The sequence below is a fragment of the Gordionus sp. m RMFG-2023 genome, chromosome 1, assembly GCF_954871325.1.
Source record: "Gordionus sp. m RMFG-2023 chromosome 1, tfGorSpeb1-WG-v2, whole genome shotgun sequence".
In the NCBI taxonomy this organism is placed as follows: domain Eukaryota; kingdom Metazoa; phylum Nematomorpha; class Gordioida; order Chordodea; family Parachordodidae; genus Gordionus; species Gordionus sp. m RMFG-2023.
In genome coordinates this window covers 10,702,507-10,721,746 of record NC_088775.1, presented here as the reverse complement: position 1 = coordinate 10,721,746, position 19,240 = coordinate 10,702,507, and the positions used below count along the sequence as shown (strand labels likewise).

At 26.6% G+C, this 19,240-nt stretch overlaps 1 protein-coding gene across 3 annotated transcripts; it reads right to left on the bottom strand.

Moving 5' to 3' along the window:
• Positions 1-6,128: 6,128 nt before the first annotated feature.
• On the bottom strand, positions 6,129-14,542 carry LOC135931443 (kettin homolog). 3 transcript variants are annotated; one of them, XM_065468555.1, is made up of 9 exons: positions 14,400-14,542; positions 13,627-13,815; positions 12,547-12,715; positions 11,978-12,121; positions 11,287-11,553; positions 10,037-10,195; positions 8,558-8,743; positions 7,066-7,224; positions 6,129-6,633 (listed from the first exon to the last, which is right to left on the bottom strand). In XM_065468555.1, exons 3-9 carry the CDS (start codon positions 12,713-12,715, stop codon positions 6,458-6,460), a joined length of 1,260 nt encoding a protein of 419 aa, XP_065324627.1. In that variant the 5' UTR covers positions 13,627-13,815; positions 14,400-14,542; the 3' UTR covers positions 6,129-6,457. The 3 variants fall into 3 exon arrangements, with proteins under 3 accessions (XP_065324627.1, XP_065324628.1, XP_065324629.1); XM_065468557.1 differs by having other exon boundaries at positions 6,132-6,633; positions 8,558-8,725; XM_065468556.1 differs by lacking the exon at positions 13,627-13,815.
• Between the last annotated feature and the right edge of the window lie 4,698 nt (positions 14,543-19,240).

Here is a 19,240-nt window from a genome sequence, read left to right as displayed (position 1 = left end):
ATTTGAATAAAAAAAATTTTTTAACGGGACAAGCATTTTATACAATATTTTTCCCAAAAAAAGCATCAATGTCATCCATACATTCATTTGAGGTATCCGCATATGGTTGTTCCTGCATATTTTCCAAATGGGCAACTAATCTTTCTTTTACCATCATATTTTGTGGCAGATTAATATGGCCAATTAAGTTTAAATTTAGGGTGAATCATGGCTGCCAAAATGTTACTGTCTTCATACAGTGAAGGAAATCTATATTATGAAATGATAATTAATTTATTATTAAATAAGTGTTTATTTTATTCATATAAATCAAATCAAGTATCGGCAAAACTTAACCCTTTTAAATTTTACAGTCAATTCTGGCACATCATCTGTATGGTATTTATTTATATTTGGTCATATCATAAATATTGATTAAATGTAAACTTAATACTTAATATACAAAGAAATTAACATTGTAATTTATTTACAAAGAATATTAATCAAAATATTAGCTTAAAATTCAAATAATCTAATAAATTTTTAATGTCTTCAAAGGCCCATTAATATTTTACTAGATATCAGAGGTTTAGTAGAACTGGCCTGTTAAAAACATTTTACTAAATTTGCTAGATCTTTGCAATTTTTTAATATATTTTGCAGATATCTGATAATATAAAATAATTGCATAAAAAAATATTACGTTTTATCAATACCTCTAAGAACACTATCTACAAGGGGCTGACAATACGCAGGCAGCTAAATTTCGTTAATTTATCTATCAATATCGATAGAACGGGAGTCAGATATCCCTGCTCCATATTATCCTCCCGTTCCAAGATTTTTAACGAGATCGCCAAAGTTTCCATAACCTATAAAATTTAAATTTATTTAGAGAATATCATTGTAATACTATTGCATACTCTTTAACAAAAAAACATTCCTCTTGCCTAAACATTGCAAATCCAATTTGATCACATACTTGTTCTACTTCTGTTCAGAAAGCATCTTATCTATCAATTTCATGCATTGGTAATAAGAATTCCTTCTTGTCTTGTTGGGAGCTATTAAATATCTTCCCAATTTCTCCAATAAAATATTCGTCATTTTTGACGACATATTTGGTTTATTAACTAAAGCAAAACATTTTGCAAAAGTGGATCTAGATATTCATTTATAATTGAGATCACTTGCCATCTCCGCATCTGTTGTTGCAATAAGGTTAAGATTATGGCAACAACAACGTTGATGTTTTGGTAGGCTGATAGTAGGAATAATTGGGTCATCAACGGATAATATGTCATCCAAATTTATCAATAACATATCCTCACTACTATCTTCTTCATTTTCTCCAAAAACTCTAGAAAAAATAAATTTATTTAAATATTTTTTGTTAAATATAAACAGAAGTAAAACAAGTATGTGATCAAATTGGATTTGCAATGTTTAGGCAAGAGGAATGTTTTTTTGTTAAAGAGTATGCAGCAGTAAAACAATGATATTCTCTAAATAAATTTAAATTTTATAGGTTATGGAACCTTTGGCGATCTCGTTAAAAATCTTGGAACGGGAGGATAATATGGAGCAGGGATATCTAACTCCCGTTCTATCGATATTGATAGATAAATTAACGAAATTTAGCTGCCTGCATATTGTCAGCCCCTTGTAGATAGTGTTCTTAGAGGTATTGATAAAACGTAATATTTTTTTATGCAATTATTTTATATTATCAGATATCTGCAAAATATATTAAAAAATTGCAAAGATCTGGCAAATTTAGTAAAATATTTTTAACAGGCCAGTTCTACTAAACCTCTGATATCTAGTAATATATTAATGGGCCTTTGAAGACATTAAAAATTTATTAGATTATTTGAATTTTAAGCTAATATTTTGATTAATATTCTTTGTAAATAAATTACAATGTTAATTTCTTTGTATATAAAGTATTAAGTTTACATTTAATCAATATTTATGATATGACCCAAATATAAATAAATACCATACAGATGATGTGCCAGACTTGACTGTAAAATTTAAAAGGGTTAAGTTTTGCAGATACCTAATTTGATTTATATGAATAAAATGAACACTTATTTAATAATAAATTAATTATCATTTCATAATATAGATTTCCTTCACTGTATGGAGACAGTAACATTTTGGCAGCCATGATTCACACTAAATTTAAACTTAATTGGCCTTATATTAATTTGCCACAAAATATGATGGTAAAAGAAAGATTAGTTGCCCATTTGGAAAATAAAATATGCAGGAACAACCATATGCGGATACAAATGAATGTATGGATGACATTGATGCTTTTTTTGGGAAAAATACTGTACAAAATGCTTGTTCCGTTAAAGAAAATTTTTTATTCAAATGATGATTCCATGAATATTTTTAATACTTATATTAATTTTAAAAAAATATTTATTGAATATAATACACCTTTGCCATCAAGCGCTCCTGTGGAGCGCTTGTTTAGTAAAGCTAAACATGTTCTAAATGAAAGACGCGGATGTTTAAATGATGATAATTTAGAAAAAAATTTATTATTAAAAGCTAATTTTAATTATAAATAAATATATTATAATTGTTATATTTATTATTCAATTACAATAAATTTCTACCATATTTAATTTATTTTTATATTAGTTAATTTTGCATCGGTTATATTATATTATCATTCAATTACAATAAATTTATAACATATATTAGTTAATTTTGCATCGGTCAGAAATTTCCTTCAGAAATTTAAATAGAAAAAAAGATCGATCCTGGATTTCGATCCTCTTTTTTTGAAAAGATCGTGATCGGGATTCGATCGTTTTAAAAAGATCAGTTAACAAGCCTGCTCACTACTATCTTCTTCATTTTCTCCAAAAACTCTAGAAAAAATAAATTTATTTAAATATTTTTTGCTAAATATAAATATTACTTAAATGCCTTGACAAAGTTGGTTCCATTGTCAGTCACCATCTTCACCACCTTATTGTGAATTTTATAGAACTTGTGGATACCCATGATTTCGTTAGCCAAAACATAATATGTTTGCCTCCAAATTATCCTCCTCAGTGCCAAAGCGGCTGACCTTCTCTTGAGGGTTAACGGATCCAGCCAATGTGCAGTAAGTCCAATAAAAGCCCTAATAAAATAAACATTATAAAATTCATATAAATATAATATACCTTAGATGACCACTCCAACAATCAACAGTGGTGCATACATACGAAACTTCAGACAAATCTCTTATAAGATTTGTCGTCATATAAGAGAAGGAAGTAGATATCCTTGTTGCCCAGTGTTTGGCGACAAATAATTTTTGTCGCAGGAGAAAAAGTTTTAATCATTTTTTCAAATGAAGGATCATCAACCAGAGACAGTGGTTGAAAGGTGTCAATAATAAAATCCATGATAACCTTGTCTGCTGTTTTTTGCGATACAGCTGGAATATTTAGATCTTTATAATTTAATTTAGATTGTCTGGATTTGCAACCAGAACCACTTTGGTTTTGCAGTGATATATTTTTTGTGTAGAGAATTCGTTGAGGTGTTTGGTAATCTCATTTTTAAATTCACTGTGCTTTTTCTTTATAAAAGAAAAAAATAGTATGTATCAAAGTTGGATGAAAATAACTTCTCCTGAATCAAATTTCATTTTTAAAATTTTATATGGAAATTTAAAGTTAAAAAAAACAATGTACAGGCTGAATGTAAAATCTATATAAACAAAAAAATGATAAAGGGTTCAACACAAATTTTGTTAAACATATTAAAGTATGTTATTAGTGGTTAAAGGGGGTAGGTTATCTCAAAAATTTAAGTTTACAATATTGTCTATCATTATTAAAAGTTGCCCAAGATGATATGGGCCAAAGATTTTGATAAAGTATTTTCCTATTATGAATATAATGAGGCTTTTTGGCATTTAAGAACTTATGGATTGAGTCAAATGATACAAAAAATACTTTCAATTCAAAATATATTAATAAAAAAAGCCCTAAAAATGTTGTCAAGAGGATTATATAATCAAGCTCAAACTGAAAATATAATACTAATTGATTAGATTTAACATATTATAATAAAGAAATAATAGAATAGATATTTATTTTTATTTTGGTGAAACATTGCTAAGTTCAATACAAATAACATTGAATTGGATGTTTTAATTATAATAAAGAAAGTCAAAATACATTATAAAGACTTAATTATAAGTTATTACACTTACATTTATTATAAATACTCTTCTTTTGAAAATTAAACTAATATAATAGATATTAAAAAATAAATGCCTAATTATTATATATAAATAACAAAACCAAGATTAACTCTTCATCAAATATTTTATTAATTATACTGTATCTAATAATTCATTTTTTTTATAAAGAATCTGTATCTAGATTCTATTTCTGTAGAACCTGCTCAACTCAGGAATGTAATAAATTAAATTTAAACATGTTGACATTAAGATTATCAAATAAAAAAATTTAAAAGAATTACTTGTAAATGTCTCTTTAAGTTCGAGGATGATATTTTGGAAGATGATATTATCTTCTTACAGAGACGGCATTTGGTGCTGATCATATTATAAGAGTTGCTTTCATCCATTTCACATAAAGTAAAATACTTACGTAATTTCAAAAATGGTAAAAGATTCTCATTCTCACTTATATCTCCTGTTACATCAATAGTAGAAGCAATAGAATCTTCTAAATCTATAATGGACATTTACATTTACCTATTAAAATAAATATTAATATATTATTATAAATTTATATTAAATAACTTGTAAGAGCTCTAAATCTCGTAAAATTTAGGAAATGAATAAATATATCTATAAAATAAATGGTATGGAAGTTGATAAAATATGAAGATAGATAATATTTTAATTTAATTTTCAAAATTTTTATTTTATTTATTGCTTTTTAAGTAAAAAATTAATTTTTAAAAAGATCGGGATCGAATTTTAAACAAAATGATCTCTATCCTCAATTTAAGTCAGAATCATAAATCTCGTAAAATTGACAAATTTGCGATCGAATCCAGGATCGTCGATCTTTTGATTCGATCTTTTAACAACTCTGACCATTTGTAATTTGATTAGCAAGGGATGGTCAGTTCGCCTTTATCTTGAAAATCACAACCATAAGAATTGGATTTAGTAAAAGTTCAGGTTTTACTTTCTTATTTTGGTTTGTTTCGGGGCTAAATTAATAAGATAGTTATTTTTAATTTTTTATAGCGTTAACAGTCGATACGTTCCGTATCCTGTGAGATTTTCCATTTTCTGTCTTAGCGTATACTTTAACAGTATTTTTCGTTATCGCAAGGAGAAACTTTAGATATGTTAAGAGCGATGATTCCTTACTAAAATATTGCTTTGTATCGGTCGCCTTAAAGTATTAATGAAGATGTAATATTATCGTTACTTATGGCGTTACCTTTTCTGAGAAAGAGGAACGCCAATCCTTACTTATTTCAAATGGTAACGAGTAACGTGTTTATTATTTTGAGTAACGGTAACGCAAAATGTTACTTATTACTTAAAAATTTTTCTTAAAATGGAAAGAATATATTTTATGAATAATTTTAGCCAAATTTTAATTCAGATCAACCACGAAAGCTTTTCATATTTTTTATAAAATCAATTTTTTATTAATATAAAAAGATATTTAAATATTTTAAAAAATTTTAATACACGTTATTTATAGACAGTGGTTAACAAAAAACTTCAAATGAGCACGTTGAAAATTCTATTCCCCAAAAATTTAACAACAAATAATTTTTTTCGAATTTGTGATTTCCATCATGCAAAATATTTTGTAAGTAAAAATCACAATACAATAACGATTTGGAATTTTTGGAAAAAATTGATTGATTAAAAATTTTGCTTGAGTCTAAAAAAAATTTACTTTCTTTGAATATTTTATTTTGAACCAGATTTCAAAACTCTGTTTTGAGTTTACAAATATTCGTTAATTTTTTTAGCGTCAAATTATTTGGAAAATAAAAATAATAAAACTTTGTATCCGAAAAAAAAATCCATACCAAGTTGTTTAAATTATTTATTTGACAACATAATTGTTATTTTCTCTCGATACTATAGATACAGATTTTATAAAAATATGATAAATTTATATCACAGATAATTTCGCCGGTTTTATAATTGTATACATCAATAAAAAAAATCGTTACCGATTTATAGTATGATATTTTAAAATAAATTGAATCTAATCATTATTTTTAAATAAATATGTTATTTACAGAATTGTTTGAAATAAAAAATATATATATTTATTAAACCGATGTAAATCAATTAGTGCATTCATTTGAATACTAACTTTTTTGTATTATTTTTCTAAGCAAATGATGATAATATATATATAATCTTCATCTGCCAAAATAAGGAAGGATTTTTTATTTCAATATTATTATTATTTTCTAAAAGTATAGAAATTTTAATCAGTTTTGAATTTCATGATTTTGCCGATTTTCTTCGTCTTATAAGTTCCTTTATAATATCGGGTCGCGGTAAAGGTCGACCGGGGTGTAAAAGAGCATATCTTGTACTAGGATTTTCCCATGCCTCTAATTGCTTGATTTGTTTTAAGCTATTCACACAAATGGGATCACTAAGTACGTTAGATTCGACTTGAAAAAAATTAATATTATTATCATAAATAAATTATTATTTTAAAGTAATCATGATAGGCAGTGAAGGCTATGGTCCCGACCTCAGTCTTCAAATTTAAAAAACCGGAATAAATAAACGGATAATAAAACAGCTCATTAAATTATTTATAAATTCAAACAGGTTGATAAATTAGGTTTTATAAGTGTGTAAGGTTAAAAAATGTTTCTTATATAATTCTCTAGAACTTGTAAAAAAAAAATTAATCTCCAATTTGTTGAATAGTTAATCAAAAAACGATGGATTAACAATTTGGCAAAAATTGTTAACAATCTTAATTGGGGAGGGGGGGGGGGGTGAAAATCTAATTTGACTAGCAAGGGATAGTCAGTTCGCCCTCTCTTGGAAATCACATGTCCATAAAAAATACATATATTTTGATTATTTTATACTGTTGACAGTCAGATACGTTTCGTATTCTCCGAGTAAGATTTTTCCATTCTCTGTCTTATCGTAAACTTTAACGCAGTATTTTCCGTTATCGCAAGGAGAGACTTTTGATATTTTAAGACCAATTATTCCATACTCAAATATTGCTTTGTATCGATCGCCTTAAAGTAATTATTTTTGTTAATGAAGATATAAACTCAATATCAAATCAATTATTTGGGGAAAAAAGAATAATAAATCAAAAAAATAGATAACAAAATGAAATATCTTTATAACTCCAGTTCTAAATTTTATAATTAATAAAGTAGCTTATTAAAAAAAAATTACAAAATGGGACTCCCATTCCTGAGTGTTACTCAACGATATCAAATTATTTCATTTAAAAAATTTCTTTTCTATATTGAATACAAGTTATAAATGAATATAATTCACTTCAACATTGAATTACAACAGATGGAAAGATGAAATTGTGACAGAGGGGAGGCGCTGTGCCCAATCATAACAAAATATAATTTAAAAGTACTGGTTTGATATGAAATGTGTACGCTTAATTTTTAAATAAATTTTTAAATTAAGAAGAATATAGCCATCCCAGCAACCTATTCCTTCAGGCCGAAGTCTTGACATTGCGAATTTCTGGGTCAAAAGAGAACTTGTTTGAATCCAGAGAACATGAATTCATTATTATTCTTATTTTATAAATATAAATATTATCAGGAAGAATTTTAGGGCAGCATTTTTTAAAAGCCATGGGCGCACAATTAATTTTTCCCCCAAAACCATTGGCGGGTTAACGAAAGTCACACAATGGGCGGGCTTGTTAGTTATCCTTTGGGACAGGTTATAGAGGGTGGAGGAGGTTCCCTCCCGTTTTAAACTGTGAACTCCAAATGATAAAATCGATACAAACATTTCCCATTTTATAATTTCATTATCCTTAATGATAATTTCTCAACGAAGGATTGCTCATTAGTAGGGAATTACTAAATAGGGTGAATAAATTAAAAGAGGATTGCTGTGATTATAGATAGACAAATAGAAATTTAAATAAATCAGCTGTGTAAAGACAATATTCTCCAATTGAACCTATATTATTTATAATATAATATCACTGAAAAATTAATTATTATTTAATCAAGGCCACGTCTTAGTAGGCTATTTTTCTTTTTCTTTGTATCTTTTAACGTGGACGCCAATAAATTTTGTTAAAATTAAATTGGCGTCAATTTTAAAAGCTACAGACCCGTTTATCTTTTCCCGGCTACATCTTTTACGATTTTTTTATTAGCGTAGTGATATATACACACTTAAAGCAAAACATTTCTTATCTGTGATATATTAGCTCCACTGATTAGGAGGGGAGGGGGCGGACAGGGCACGAAGCCCCTAAATATTTGCCATCGGAGCCTTCATATATGATTATGAATGATTATCACCCGGTTGTATAAAACAGTTATTTAAATACCATTCAATTAATTTTTAATAATTATGTACCAGATAGTAATGGGGTTCCGTTGTGAAACCATTCGACGTCCCAATTAGCGTTTAGATTTTCGATTGAGACATCTATCGCTAAATCCAGCATTATATTTTCGTTTTCATTCGCCGTGTAATTAGCATCTAAAGGCCGCGTTAAGATGAGATTCGACTCATCAGTAGGTTCTGCCCAAATATAAAATACTTTAGGCGCCCTAATTAGATAAATTTTTAGACGCGCAGAAGCAGGTTTTTATACCCCTTCCCTGCGACTGCAATCTCCTGTTTAACATAACTTGAATTTTTTTTTGTGGAGTCTAGTAGCATTTGCGAGATTTTTATATCTATATTAGACCCGTCCAAGGTAGATTTACCTTTTTTTTCAGCGTATTAATATACAACTATTCAGCAAAATAAACCTTCTAAATATTTTTACCTTGAATAACAATTTAAATTAATGGGAAAAAAATCTTTATGTAAGTTTACAAAATATATGTAAAATCTTTCTAGATGAGATACCGATACAATCTTTTTGTATCTTGATACTTTTAACTATTTCTTTTTTAAAAATCCAAGGTTAGCAAAAATAAATTTAAATTAGTCTTCAAATTAATAAAATTAGTACACAAAGAAGTCCTCAAAATAATAAAATTAGTACCAAAGAATTGATATAGAAAAATAAGAAAACATTGAAGGACAAAAATGTTTTTCTTTCTTGGACTAATTGAAATACAAAAAAAGCAATTTATTGTTTTTTTACATTTTTTTTCTACTTCTACCTTCCTCTAAATCTAAGAAAAGGAAAATAATTCCCCGGAAAAAAAATCCCCGTTTTTTAAGATAATAAAAATTACGAAATTAATAAAATAGGAGAAAGAATTCCCTATAAATATATCCATGGAATAAAAATCCTCAAATAATATATTTAAAATTTTGAGAAATCAATTCCGGAAAATTATTTTCTAAGAATTATTATTGGGGATTTTTTTCCTGGAAAATTATTTTCCGCTTATATTTTTTTGAGGCCGTATATTTTGAAACCAAATATTTTAAATAGGCATTATTAGCTATAAAAATTAAAAATAAATATAATATATTTTAAAAAATCAGGGCCGGGCCATGCAAATGGACTGCAAGTAATCTCTGGAATATATAGCAAAACAAACATTTTAAATATATAAAATCATTTAAGCGGTAAGCGGAAAGTAATTCCCATTAAAAAATTTACCCGCGCCGGGTTTAGGGCCGGACCTACAGGTCTCTAATATATATATATATATATGGTTCTAAAAGAAAATGAAAAAGAAATGATTATCTTCTTTTAAAAAATGTAACCTTAAAAATGCGTAAATGTTATTTAATTTAAATTATGATGATTTTCAACAAATAAACTTGGTTCAAAAATATGGAGGTTTAATTTATTTACTTATATTAAAAAAATGAAATCTTGATAACTAAGATATCTGCAATAAGTTAAATAATTTAATTTATTATTACTGTTAACTGTCAGAAACGTCTCGAATTCTTTGAGTAAGATTTTACCATTTTTTGTCTTGTCGTATACCTTAACAACGTATCGCCCTTTATCGCACGTAGAAACTTTTGATATTTTAAGACCGATTATTCCATATTCGAATATTGGTTTGAATCGGTCACCTTAAAAAAAATATATCGAATTTATTTATTTTGCTAGTGTTTCTAAAAATATTTTGGATAATTAAATTATTTAAATATAATAATACCACTTTACGGGTCCCAAAAAATTTTTAGTTCAGTCGCAAGAGTTTAAAATCTCTGCTTAATCTCAATCAGAAAATGGGATAAGTAATAATATCGAAAAAGTAGCACATCCTAGAAAATTTAAAAAAATTCTGGGAACGTTTTTTGTCGGGACGAGTGGGAATGAGAGAAAGAGCATTGTTCTTCCGAATTCCTGGTTCAAACAAATAGGGTTTTCTTTCCAATTTATTCTCCTCTCTTCATCTTTTTTTCAAATTCCTATAAAGATTTCGCTATTATACAAATAAAAATTTGCGAAAATCTATCATGATTATTAAAATAATAATTTAAAATTTCATTTTGGAAAATTTACAAAATGCAAGCTAAAAAAGTTATTCAAAATAAACGAAATTTAAATTCCTGACTAGGCCGAAAAATGATCAATTATAGTAAAATAAAAAATCCATGCCGGGCCAAAAAGCTCCTGGGTAGTGTTTGTCAAACGGCTCGATTTAGCTTATCTTAAATTAAGATTTTAGCCAAAATAATATTATGCAGTCCTCAAGATTTCGTTAATAGATGTCCAACCAAAAATAATTCTCTAAGATTGCACAATATTTTTAGCTAAGATATTGGGTTATCCGTTTTCAAAATTTGGGCAGTTTAACAACACTAGTCCTGAGCCGGGTTTGAAATTAAGATTTTATCATTTTGACCACCTGTTATAAATTATGAGTACTTCCAAAAGTTTATGTAAAATTAGAATACAAATCTGGCATCAAGACTTACAAAATTTAAAAAACAAACATCGATTTACAAATGATTTAAATTTTTAAAATTTGTTAAAACCCAAGGGGGGGGAGGGGGGTGGGGTGGGGGGGCTGTAAAATATTTATAACATATATTTCCATTTACTTAAGCTTTTACTTCATATTGTTATTATGATTATCATTGATTATGAGACACATATGGTTATTAAAATACTATCCCATTATTTTTTAAAATAAATATACAATATAGCTATATACCTGATAGTAATGGGTTTCCGTTGTGAAACCATTCGACGTTCCAATTGGCGTTCAGGTTTTCGATTGAGACATCTATCACGAAATCTAGGATTATATTTTCGTTTTCGTTAACAGTGTAATTAGGATTTAAAGGTCGCGTTAAGATGAGATCGGGCTCTTTTGTAGGCGCGGATATTAAATCATTATTTTTCCCGGAAACAGGAAATGTATCTATTTCTTGGATACTGGATCGACGAAATGGATGTCTATTGATGGGTTTGCTTTTGTCTAAAAAATTATGTTTTTATATATAATTTGAACCCTGATCATACCTATATACTTTGTGGCGCAACTAAGCGCAGACATGTTAATATATATACAAGCCCAAATATAAAAAATTTTAAGTGCGCTAATAGGAAATTTAGACGCGTCGAGGTAGCATTCGCCCCTCATCACATAGAATCGTCATTTTCCTAACTCTAGCAACCCTAATTTTTTGATTTGTTTTAAATACGCTTGTTATCCTCCCATCAAACGAGAATATGAAATGAAAAGACTTATTTAATTTAAAGTATCCCTATTTTTTATAAAATAATTTCTTAAAAATGTTAATCTATGAAATTGTTATAGTTACAAAGGATGTAAAAAGATACAAAAAAATGTATTTTAAAATTTAAGAAAAATTTGACTCATTATTTATATCATTTTATACCTATGCATGTAAGTGTAGCACTTTGCTTGGCTGAACCATGTTTATTAGTTAAAACGCAAGTATAGTCACCTGAATCTGATTCGTAGACAGGATTGATGCATAAACCCACGACTCCATCTTCCAAAAATGCATCATATCTTGAGCCTAAATTATATATAATTTATTTATTTGCATTTGAGCATGAATTACTCGTGAAGCTATTTACATCTCCTAGCTCACTCTAGCATGATATTTTAAATGAGTTCCTTAAGTCAAGCTAATTATATCTATAGTTAAAATATTGACATTATACTTAATCTTGTAAAGATATTAAGTCTTTATATAAGAAATACAATTAACTCATTCGGAACCATTTTATTCTATTCATTTGGCAATGGCAGTTAAATAAATTAAAACAAAACGTGCTATGGCTGTGTTCTGGTTTGACTTATATCCAAAGGGAATATAGCTTCGACTGAAAAAAAAAATGCCACCAATCACTTATAACAAACCAAAACTATTTCAAAATTCAATAAGTATCAAAGATAAGTCGAAACAGAACATAGCTTATGTACTTTTTTTTAAATAACCTATTTTCAATGGTTTGTCCTTATGAAACCATTCCGATTTGATATTTTCGTCATCGGCAGGCGATATTGGGCTTTGAAAATCTGCGTATTCCTCTTCAATTACGTTGGGGAGCGATTCGAAAGGAGATAAAAACTTTGGTAAATAAAGCGAATTTTCATCTTCCTTCATCTTTTTAAAATATAATTTTAAAAAAAGATTAAATTCAAATTTGAAGAAACGCCGGCAACACGAAAACCACTCAACACTTGAACCCAGCACCTTAGAAATTTAAATAATTAGATTTAAACAGGCTAATTTCTCTCTTTATAGATTATCTCTACAAAAATATTTTAAACTAAAGTTCAGATTCCTTTATATTTGGGGATTTATTAAAATTCCATGTTTAATCAGTTGTTTAATTAAAGTTATGCTTTTTATTTATAATTTAACTCTAAAAAATAAATACCTTTTCGTAGTAAATTACAAATAAAATTTATAATTGAATGATTTTACATATATATATATATTTTAATATTGATATAATGTAAATTAGTGATCTGCATCGGGCCTAATTTTTCAAGCCCGGCCCGGCCCGAAAAATTGATAAATTTAGATATATTTTAAAAAATTTCTAAGGCCTTACCCGCTTAAAAAATATTAGTTCGGGCCGGATTCGGGTCGGAAAGTTATAACGAATTTTAAGCTTCTACATCCCTCTTTTTTCAAAGGATAAAAACCCAATTTATTAAACCTCTACATTTATATAAATCAGGATTTCTTAACATTTCATTATAATATTTTGACTTCGATATCTTAAAACCAGGAAATGATCTCCTCTATTAAAATTGAATCCAATCACAAAAAAATATTTTAGGCTCCATGTTTCACCCCTCCCCCTTAAGAAAATTTCTGGCCCTGGATTCACGTATAGCTCTGCTTTTGACTCATCAATAACATATAAAATAAAAAATTTCATCAACATTAGCTCTAATTTCTTTTAGTTCTAATAAAATGCTCTCCGCTATTCTAATCTTCTTAATCAAGTCAATGTCATGTTTTTGAAAAGTATTACATAAAATAGTTGTATAATTAAATAATACATTCTAATAAAAAAAAAATTTTGGAATAAGTATTGAATCCAATTCTTGCTTCTGAGGAAATATTTCTTTCAAACCATTACGATAATTCAGTAATAGCATTAATAATCGGCTCTTCTAACTCCATAAAAGCTGTTACTGCTTGATGGCGGAGACTCGATTTCGTTGGACAAGCTTGCAATTCCTTTCTCCCTGTCAGATAAGGAGTTTCAGATATAATTATTATTTGACTAGAAATTTAGATAAATATTACGCCACTAATATTTGAATATAATAGGTAAATTACGCCAAGGAAAACTTGAAATCGAAATTAATTGATAAAATAACTTAGTAGATGAATGTGATAAATATATGTAATTAAATATATATATGAGATAGGAATAAATATTAACAAATATTAATTAATATTAACAATAATATTTTTGAAAAATATAATCCGGCATCTTATTTTTTGGCTTTGGGAGGGGGGGGGGTGGAGGGATTTGTTTCCCAGCCTCCCGCTGTGTACGCGCCTGAGGAGGCTTTGGGGTCAAAATAATCTGGATTAGTGTTGTTAAATAATTGGTGAGCCGATTTTTAAAAAACGACTCGATATTTTACCCAGAAAAATAAGCAAATCTAAAGATTTCACTCATAAATGGCACAACGATTTGGATATATTCGCGAAATCTCGAGGCTTGGACAATAACTGTCTGCCATTTTTTTAAATCGGCTCCAATCTAGCCGTTTTACACAGGTCTGAAGGTCTTATTTAACATAAAATTTTTATATTTTACCTGAAACAAACAATTTTTAAGAATTTCAAGATCGCGATATTCAGTAAAATAAATAATAAGAAAACAAGGATTTAACCAAATTCATTTCAATATGTAACAACAATAATTAAATTTTAAAATATACTTTTTTTAAAGTAAAGATTCTTTTTTAAAATTCTTGATTGAGTTTATTTATTTTTACATTTTAGTAACATCTGTTCTGTCTAATATTTAATAATAAATGATAAACTTGAAATTTTATTTTGGAATAATTTAATATTGATTTGATTGATTTCAATTGATTGCACATCTTTATAGTAATATTTTTTTTTATAATTTTCTTTCTAAATATAATTCGCATATAAAAATGCCAAATCATTTCAAATGAGGTTTGCAAGGCCAGGCCCGGATTTGAAGAAAATTTAGGGCTCGGCGGTTTTATATTTCGGGCTCGGCCCAGATTTTCCCTGGATTTCTTTAAATCGGTCAGGCGTCAAATTTTTCTACGGCCTTGGCTTAAAAAAAAATTTTCAACATATATGAAATTCGTATATAATAACTTTTCAAATTATCTTATATCCACATTTGTCGTAAAAAGAGTAAGTTATCAAAACACTTCAATTCGACTGCTCTATGGTAATTCACTTATTTCCTGTTCTTCTTGTAACATAGTCTTTTATATTAGAATTAGTCATTTTGTCCTCTCTCCATGACAACATACATAATTGCCTGAATTTGGGACAGAGAAAAATGGAAATAAAATTATAGTTATCTAAAATAAATTTTTCTCTTAAAAGTGAATTTTATTTTAACTGTGTATCTTTGTTGAATTTGATTGAATACCATATAAAATAATGATTAGTTGAATAACATTTTACTAAATATATTCTCTAAGAATCGAAAAAATGAAAATAGAAAATATGATAGAATGAATGTAATAATTGCTCTATGCTACTTAAATATATTTAAGTTATTTTTAATTTTTATAGATAATAGTGACGATTTAGAATATTCAGCTTTAAATAATTCGGCCGGCCTCCGAACATTTCAAAATAAAAAATTATATTGATGTTTTTTAAGTATCTTATTAATATATAACTGGGTATATTAAATTAATTAAGTTCAAATTTGTTTCATTTCGGCTCTAATTATTTCAATGTTTTTTAAAATCTGTTTAATGTATGAAAAAAATATAAAATCTAATAGGGCAAAATTATGTTTTGATGTGATGTTTAAATTTAATGCCATTTGATTCTATAAACAATAAAGGACTTATTAAAAAAATAAATCGCCTAAAAAATATAAATATGATATTTGATTCCTCGTCAGAATTGTTTGATAGGACAGCCGTTAGTCGGGGTTCATTAGATGATCTTTATTCATCTATAAAGGCGTATTTTTAAATCTGATTCTATAAAGGCGTATTTTTAAATCTGATTTCAGGATCAAAATTTTCTTCTATAATTTTTGATCTATGGACAGATCATTTCAAGCGTCGAAATTATATCACGTTAGTCTTCGTCATTTAAATTAAAATTTTGATTTAAAATATTTAGCAACTAGAAACGTGACGCAAAAGCAAACTGGCGAAACCATATTTTCTGAGATCGATAGTATTATAAGAGGAATTCCATTTAAAAACAAAATAATACAGATGGTAACTGATTCTGGAGCTAATGTCAAAAGAAGCGTCAGATTGATGGATTATGAGTAGTGTTGTAAACGCGTTCGTGAAATGATGAACGGCGTTCCTTTTATTTTTGACAAACTATGGACGTGAACGCGTTCCTTTTTTATGACGAACGCGTTCGAATTTAACGTTCTTTCAATTTTAAAAAACACTTTTTATTTATATTTAATTGAAAAATTTAATATTAATCCGAATTTTTTAAGAAAAAAGTCCTATATTTTATAATCTTCTGTTTTTTCTTTTTCACTTTTCAATTTTTTTAACACGCCATTATTATAGTTTATTAATTTGGATATTATTATTTATATTTTAATTTAATAGATTAAACATAAGCATGGATATTATTATTTCATCATCATCATCTGATTCTGAAAATTTAAAATCAGATGAATTAACACCATAGCCCAAATATGCTAAATATTTTACAGAAGGAACTAATTCAATACTTACCAAATGTAAAATGCAAAAATTATGTTTCAAAATCTTCAAGTTTCAATTTAAAACGACATTTTATACTAATATTAATTATTTTATATAATATAATATAACTAAGTAAAATCATTAAATTTGAAGAAAAAATGCATTTGGGCTATTTGACGCCAGCAATAACGAATGTTAGTTTAAAATTTTTAAAAAAGTGGCCTAAAATATGGTCAACCCTTGATAGACGAAGCATTAAATGGGATTAATAAAAGGCATTAAACCGCTATCAAATTAATTATACATACATTTTATTTTTTAAAAGATTTGAACATATATATAAAGATCAATAAGATTTTTCTGCAATTATGCAACCAGTATTCAAGTTTCAATGGCCGTGGATAAAACTTCCACAGAACGAATCTATGAAAAATAAACTTATAACATTATTGAAAAAATGCACTGAAAACCCTAGAAATGATAATGCAAGAACTGTTAATTTCGAGATATACTTTTTTATGACGAGGAAGTAGAGGATGGATTGGAGGATAACTTATCTCAAGACAAAACAATAAATGTTTTTAATAAATCCCTCACGTTAAAAGAGTTGTTAATTAAGTATAATACAGCAATCCCCTCAACTGCCCCTGTAAAGCGCATTTTTAGTATAGCTAATGTCGTATTAAATGCCAAGGGTTCCTGTCTATCAGATAAAAAATTTTAAAACAATTGTTAATAAAAATTAAGAAAAAATTATAATTATATTATCAAAATAAAACTATATTATTTTTAACATGTCTAATATATTGTGTTATAAAATATATGACATTTATTTATATTAAATTAAATTTTAAAAATAATTTATCATAAAATTTTGAGCGAACATGCAAGCGTTCCTTTTTTTTGAAAGTAAACGTGAACGCATTCTTTTTAGAAATGTTTACAGCACTATTTATATCTGATTTAAATAAGGAAAATATTTGCAATAACTTAACCATCTTACCTACCCATTTTATTTTTGCAAGTCAAGTTCAGGCTCCTTTTCCTTATTCTGAATATTAGCATCTTTATCATTTTCATTCTTCCGTCAAATTAGACACGTATACATTTTCTCCTTCCTCATATCAATATAAAGTGCACCGGCGCAATTAGGTATTTCAGCCAATGACATTAATACTATAGACTGCCGATTAATGTATTTGAAGTGGCAAAAATTGAATTGAGTAGCGGTCATTTTGTGTTTGGAGCTTTTAGGAAAGAAACGTATGATAATTTCATAAATTTTAGATTTATTTTTATTATACATTATATTTATTATCATATTTTTTTACTAGATGAATAAAAAAACATTTTTAGAGCAAGTAATTTATAGTTATTTAAATATTTTCTGGTCTTTATTAACATTTACAGAGAAAGTAAAGGTGATGTTTAATACATAATGAATATTATTAGACTAAGCAAGTTAGAATTTATACCTATTGATGAGAATATAATTAAATATTCCTGCTCTTTATTAACATTTGCAGTTTATTACTTAATGAATATCTTTAATATTTTATATAGACTAATCAATATAAAATAAAATCTCTATACTAATAAGAATAAAGTTTAAAATTTTGTCATTTCTAGAGAAGTAAGGAATTATTGTTTTCTTTAATACTTCATGAATATTTTTAAGATTTTAAAATATATTTAGACTTATCAAGTTAGAATGTTTTTTATAAGAATTAATTTAATATTTTATATTTATATATTCAATAACAAAAATCAAAGTGAGGAAAGATATATTATGATTTGGAATTTATTATAAAATTTAATATATTTTTTATATTTTAAGAAAATGTTAATATATTGTAGTGCATATGGCTGTAACCAAAAATATTGTTCAGGAAGCAAATTATCCTTTCATAAGTATATTATCTCAAATTAAATATTCAGAATTAAATCTAAAGATGCAGCTTATATTAATAACCTATTCTTCCTTGTAAAAATTATTATGTCAGATTTGCTATGAAAATATTTAACATGTGATTTGGAATTTTAGAAATTACCCAAAAACAAAATTGAATATATATGATTTTATTGATAAATATTTTGAATTATATAAAAAAAAAAATTTGATATAATTTCTTTTGTATTTATTTTTTTAGCAAATAAAAAGAGGTTATAATTTATAAGTCTTTTTATATTTTATTATTCCTTTGTTGAATTATGTTATTCCTTAATAATTATAACTATCCATTTCTAAATATATTTATTTAATTTTAATTCACTAAAGTACAAAAATCAATGAATATGTATATTGTGAAAAATAAAATAATCTTATAAATTTTTACAATAATAAGTACAAATAATATATATGTTATATTTACTTCTAATAAAATAAATGTATTATTATAACCAAAAGTATATGGTATAAAGTGTCAAATAATTACCATAATTTTTCCTTGACCTATAAATATTCAAGTTAAATAACATATTTATATGATACTTGATTTATGCCCTTGAAAAATTACAGTTCTGTTAAATTTTTGTCTAAAATCTAATTTTAATTTTTGATTACATTAGGCAATAATCAAAACAGTATACCCATAAATGCTCTAAAAATGTTTTTTATTCATCGTAAAACATATAAGATTATAAATTAATACATTATAAAAATAAATCTGAAATTTATGAAATTATCATACGTTTCTTTCCTAAAAGCTCCAAACACAAAATGGCTGCTACTCAATTCAATTTTTGCCACTTC

What these genes read in the sequence shown, in the direction of transcription:
- LOC135931443 (XM_065468555.1), bottom strand. Translation starts at nt 12,715, where the DNA reads ATGAAGGAAGATGAAAATTCGCTTTATTTACCAAAGTTTTTATCTCCT. An exon ending in GACGTTTCTGACAGTTAACA is followed by an intron (nt 8,744 to 10,036) that starts GTAATAATAAAT and finishes GGGCGCCTAAAG; the next exon opens with TATTTTATATTTGGGCAGAA. An exon ending in AACGTATCTGACTGTCAACA is followed by an intron (nt 6,634 to 7,065) that starts GTATAAAATAAT and finishes ATTTTTTTCAAG; the next exon opens with TCGAATCTAACGTACTTAGT.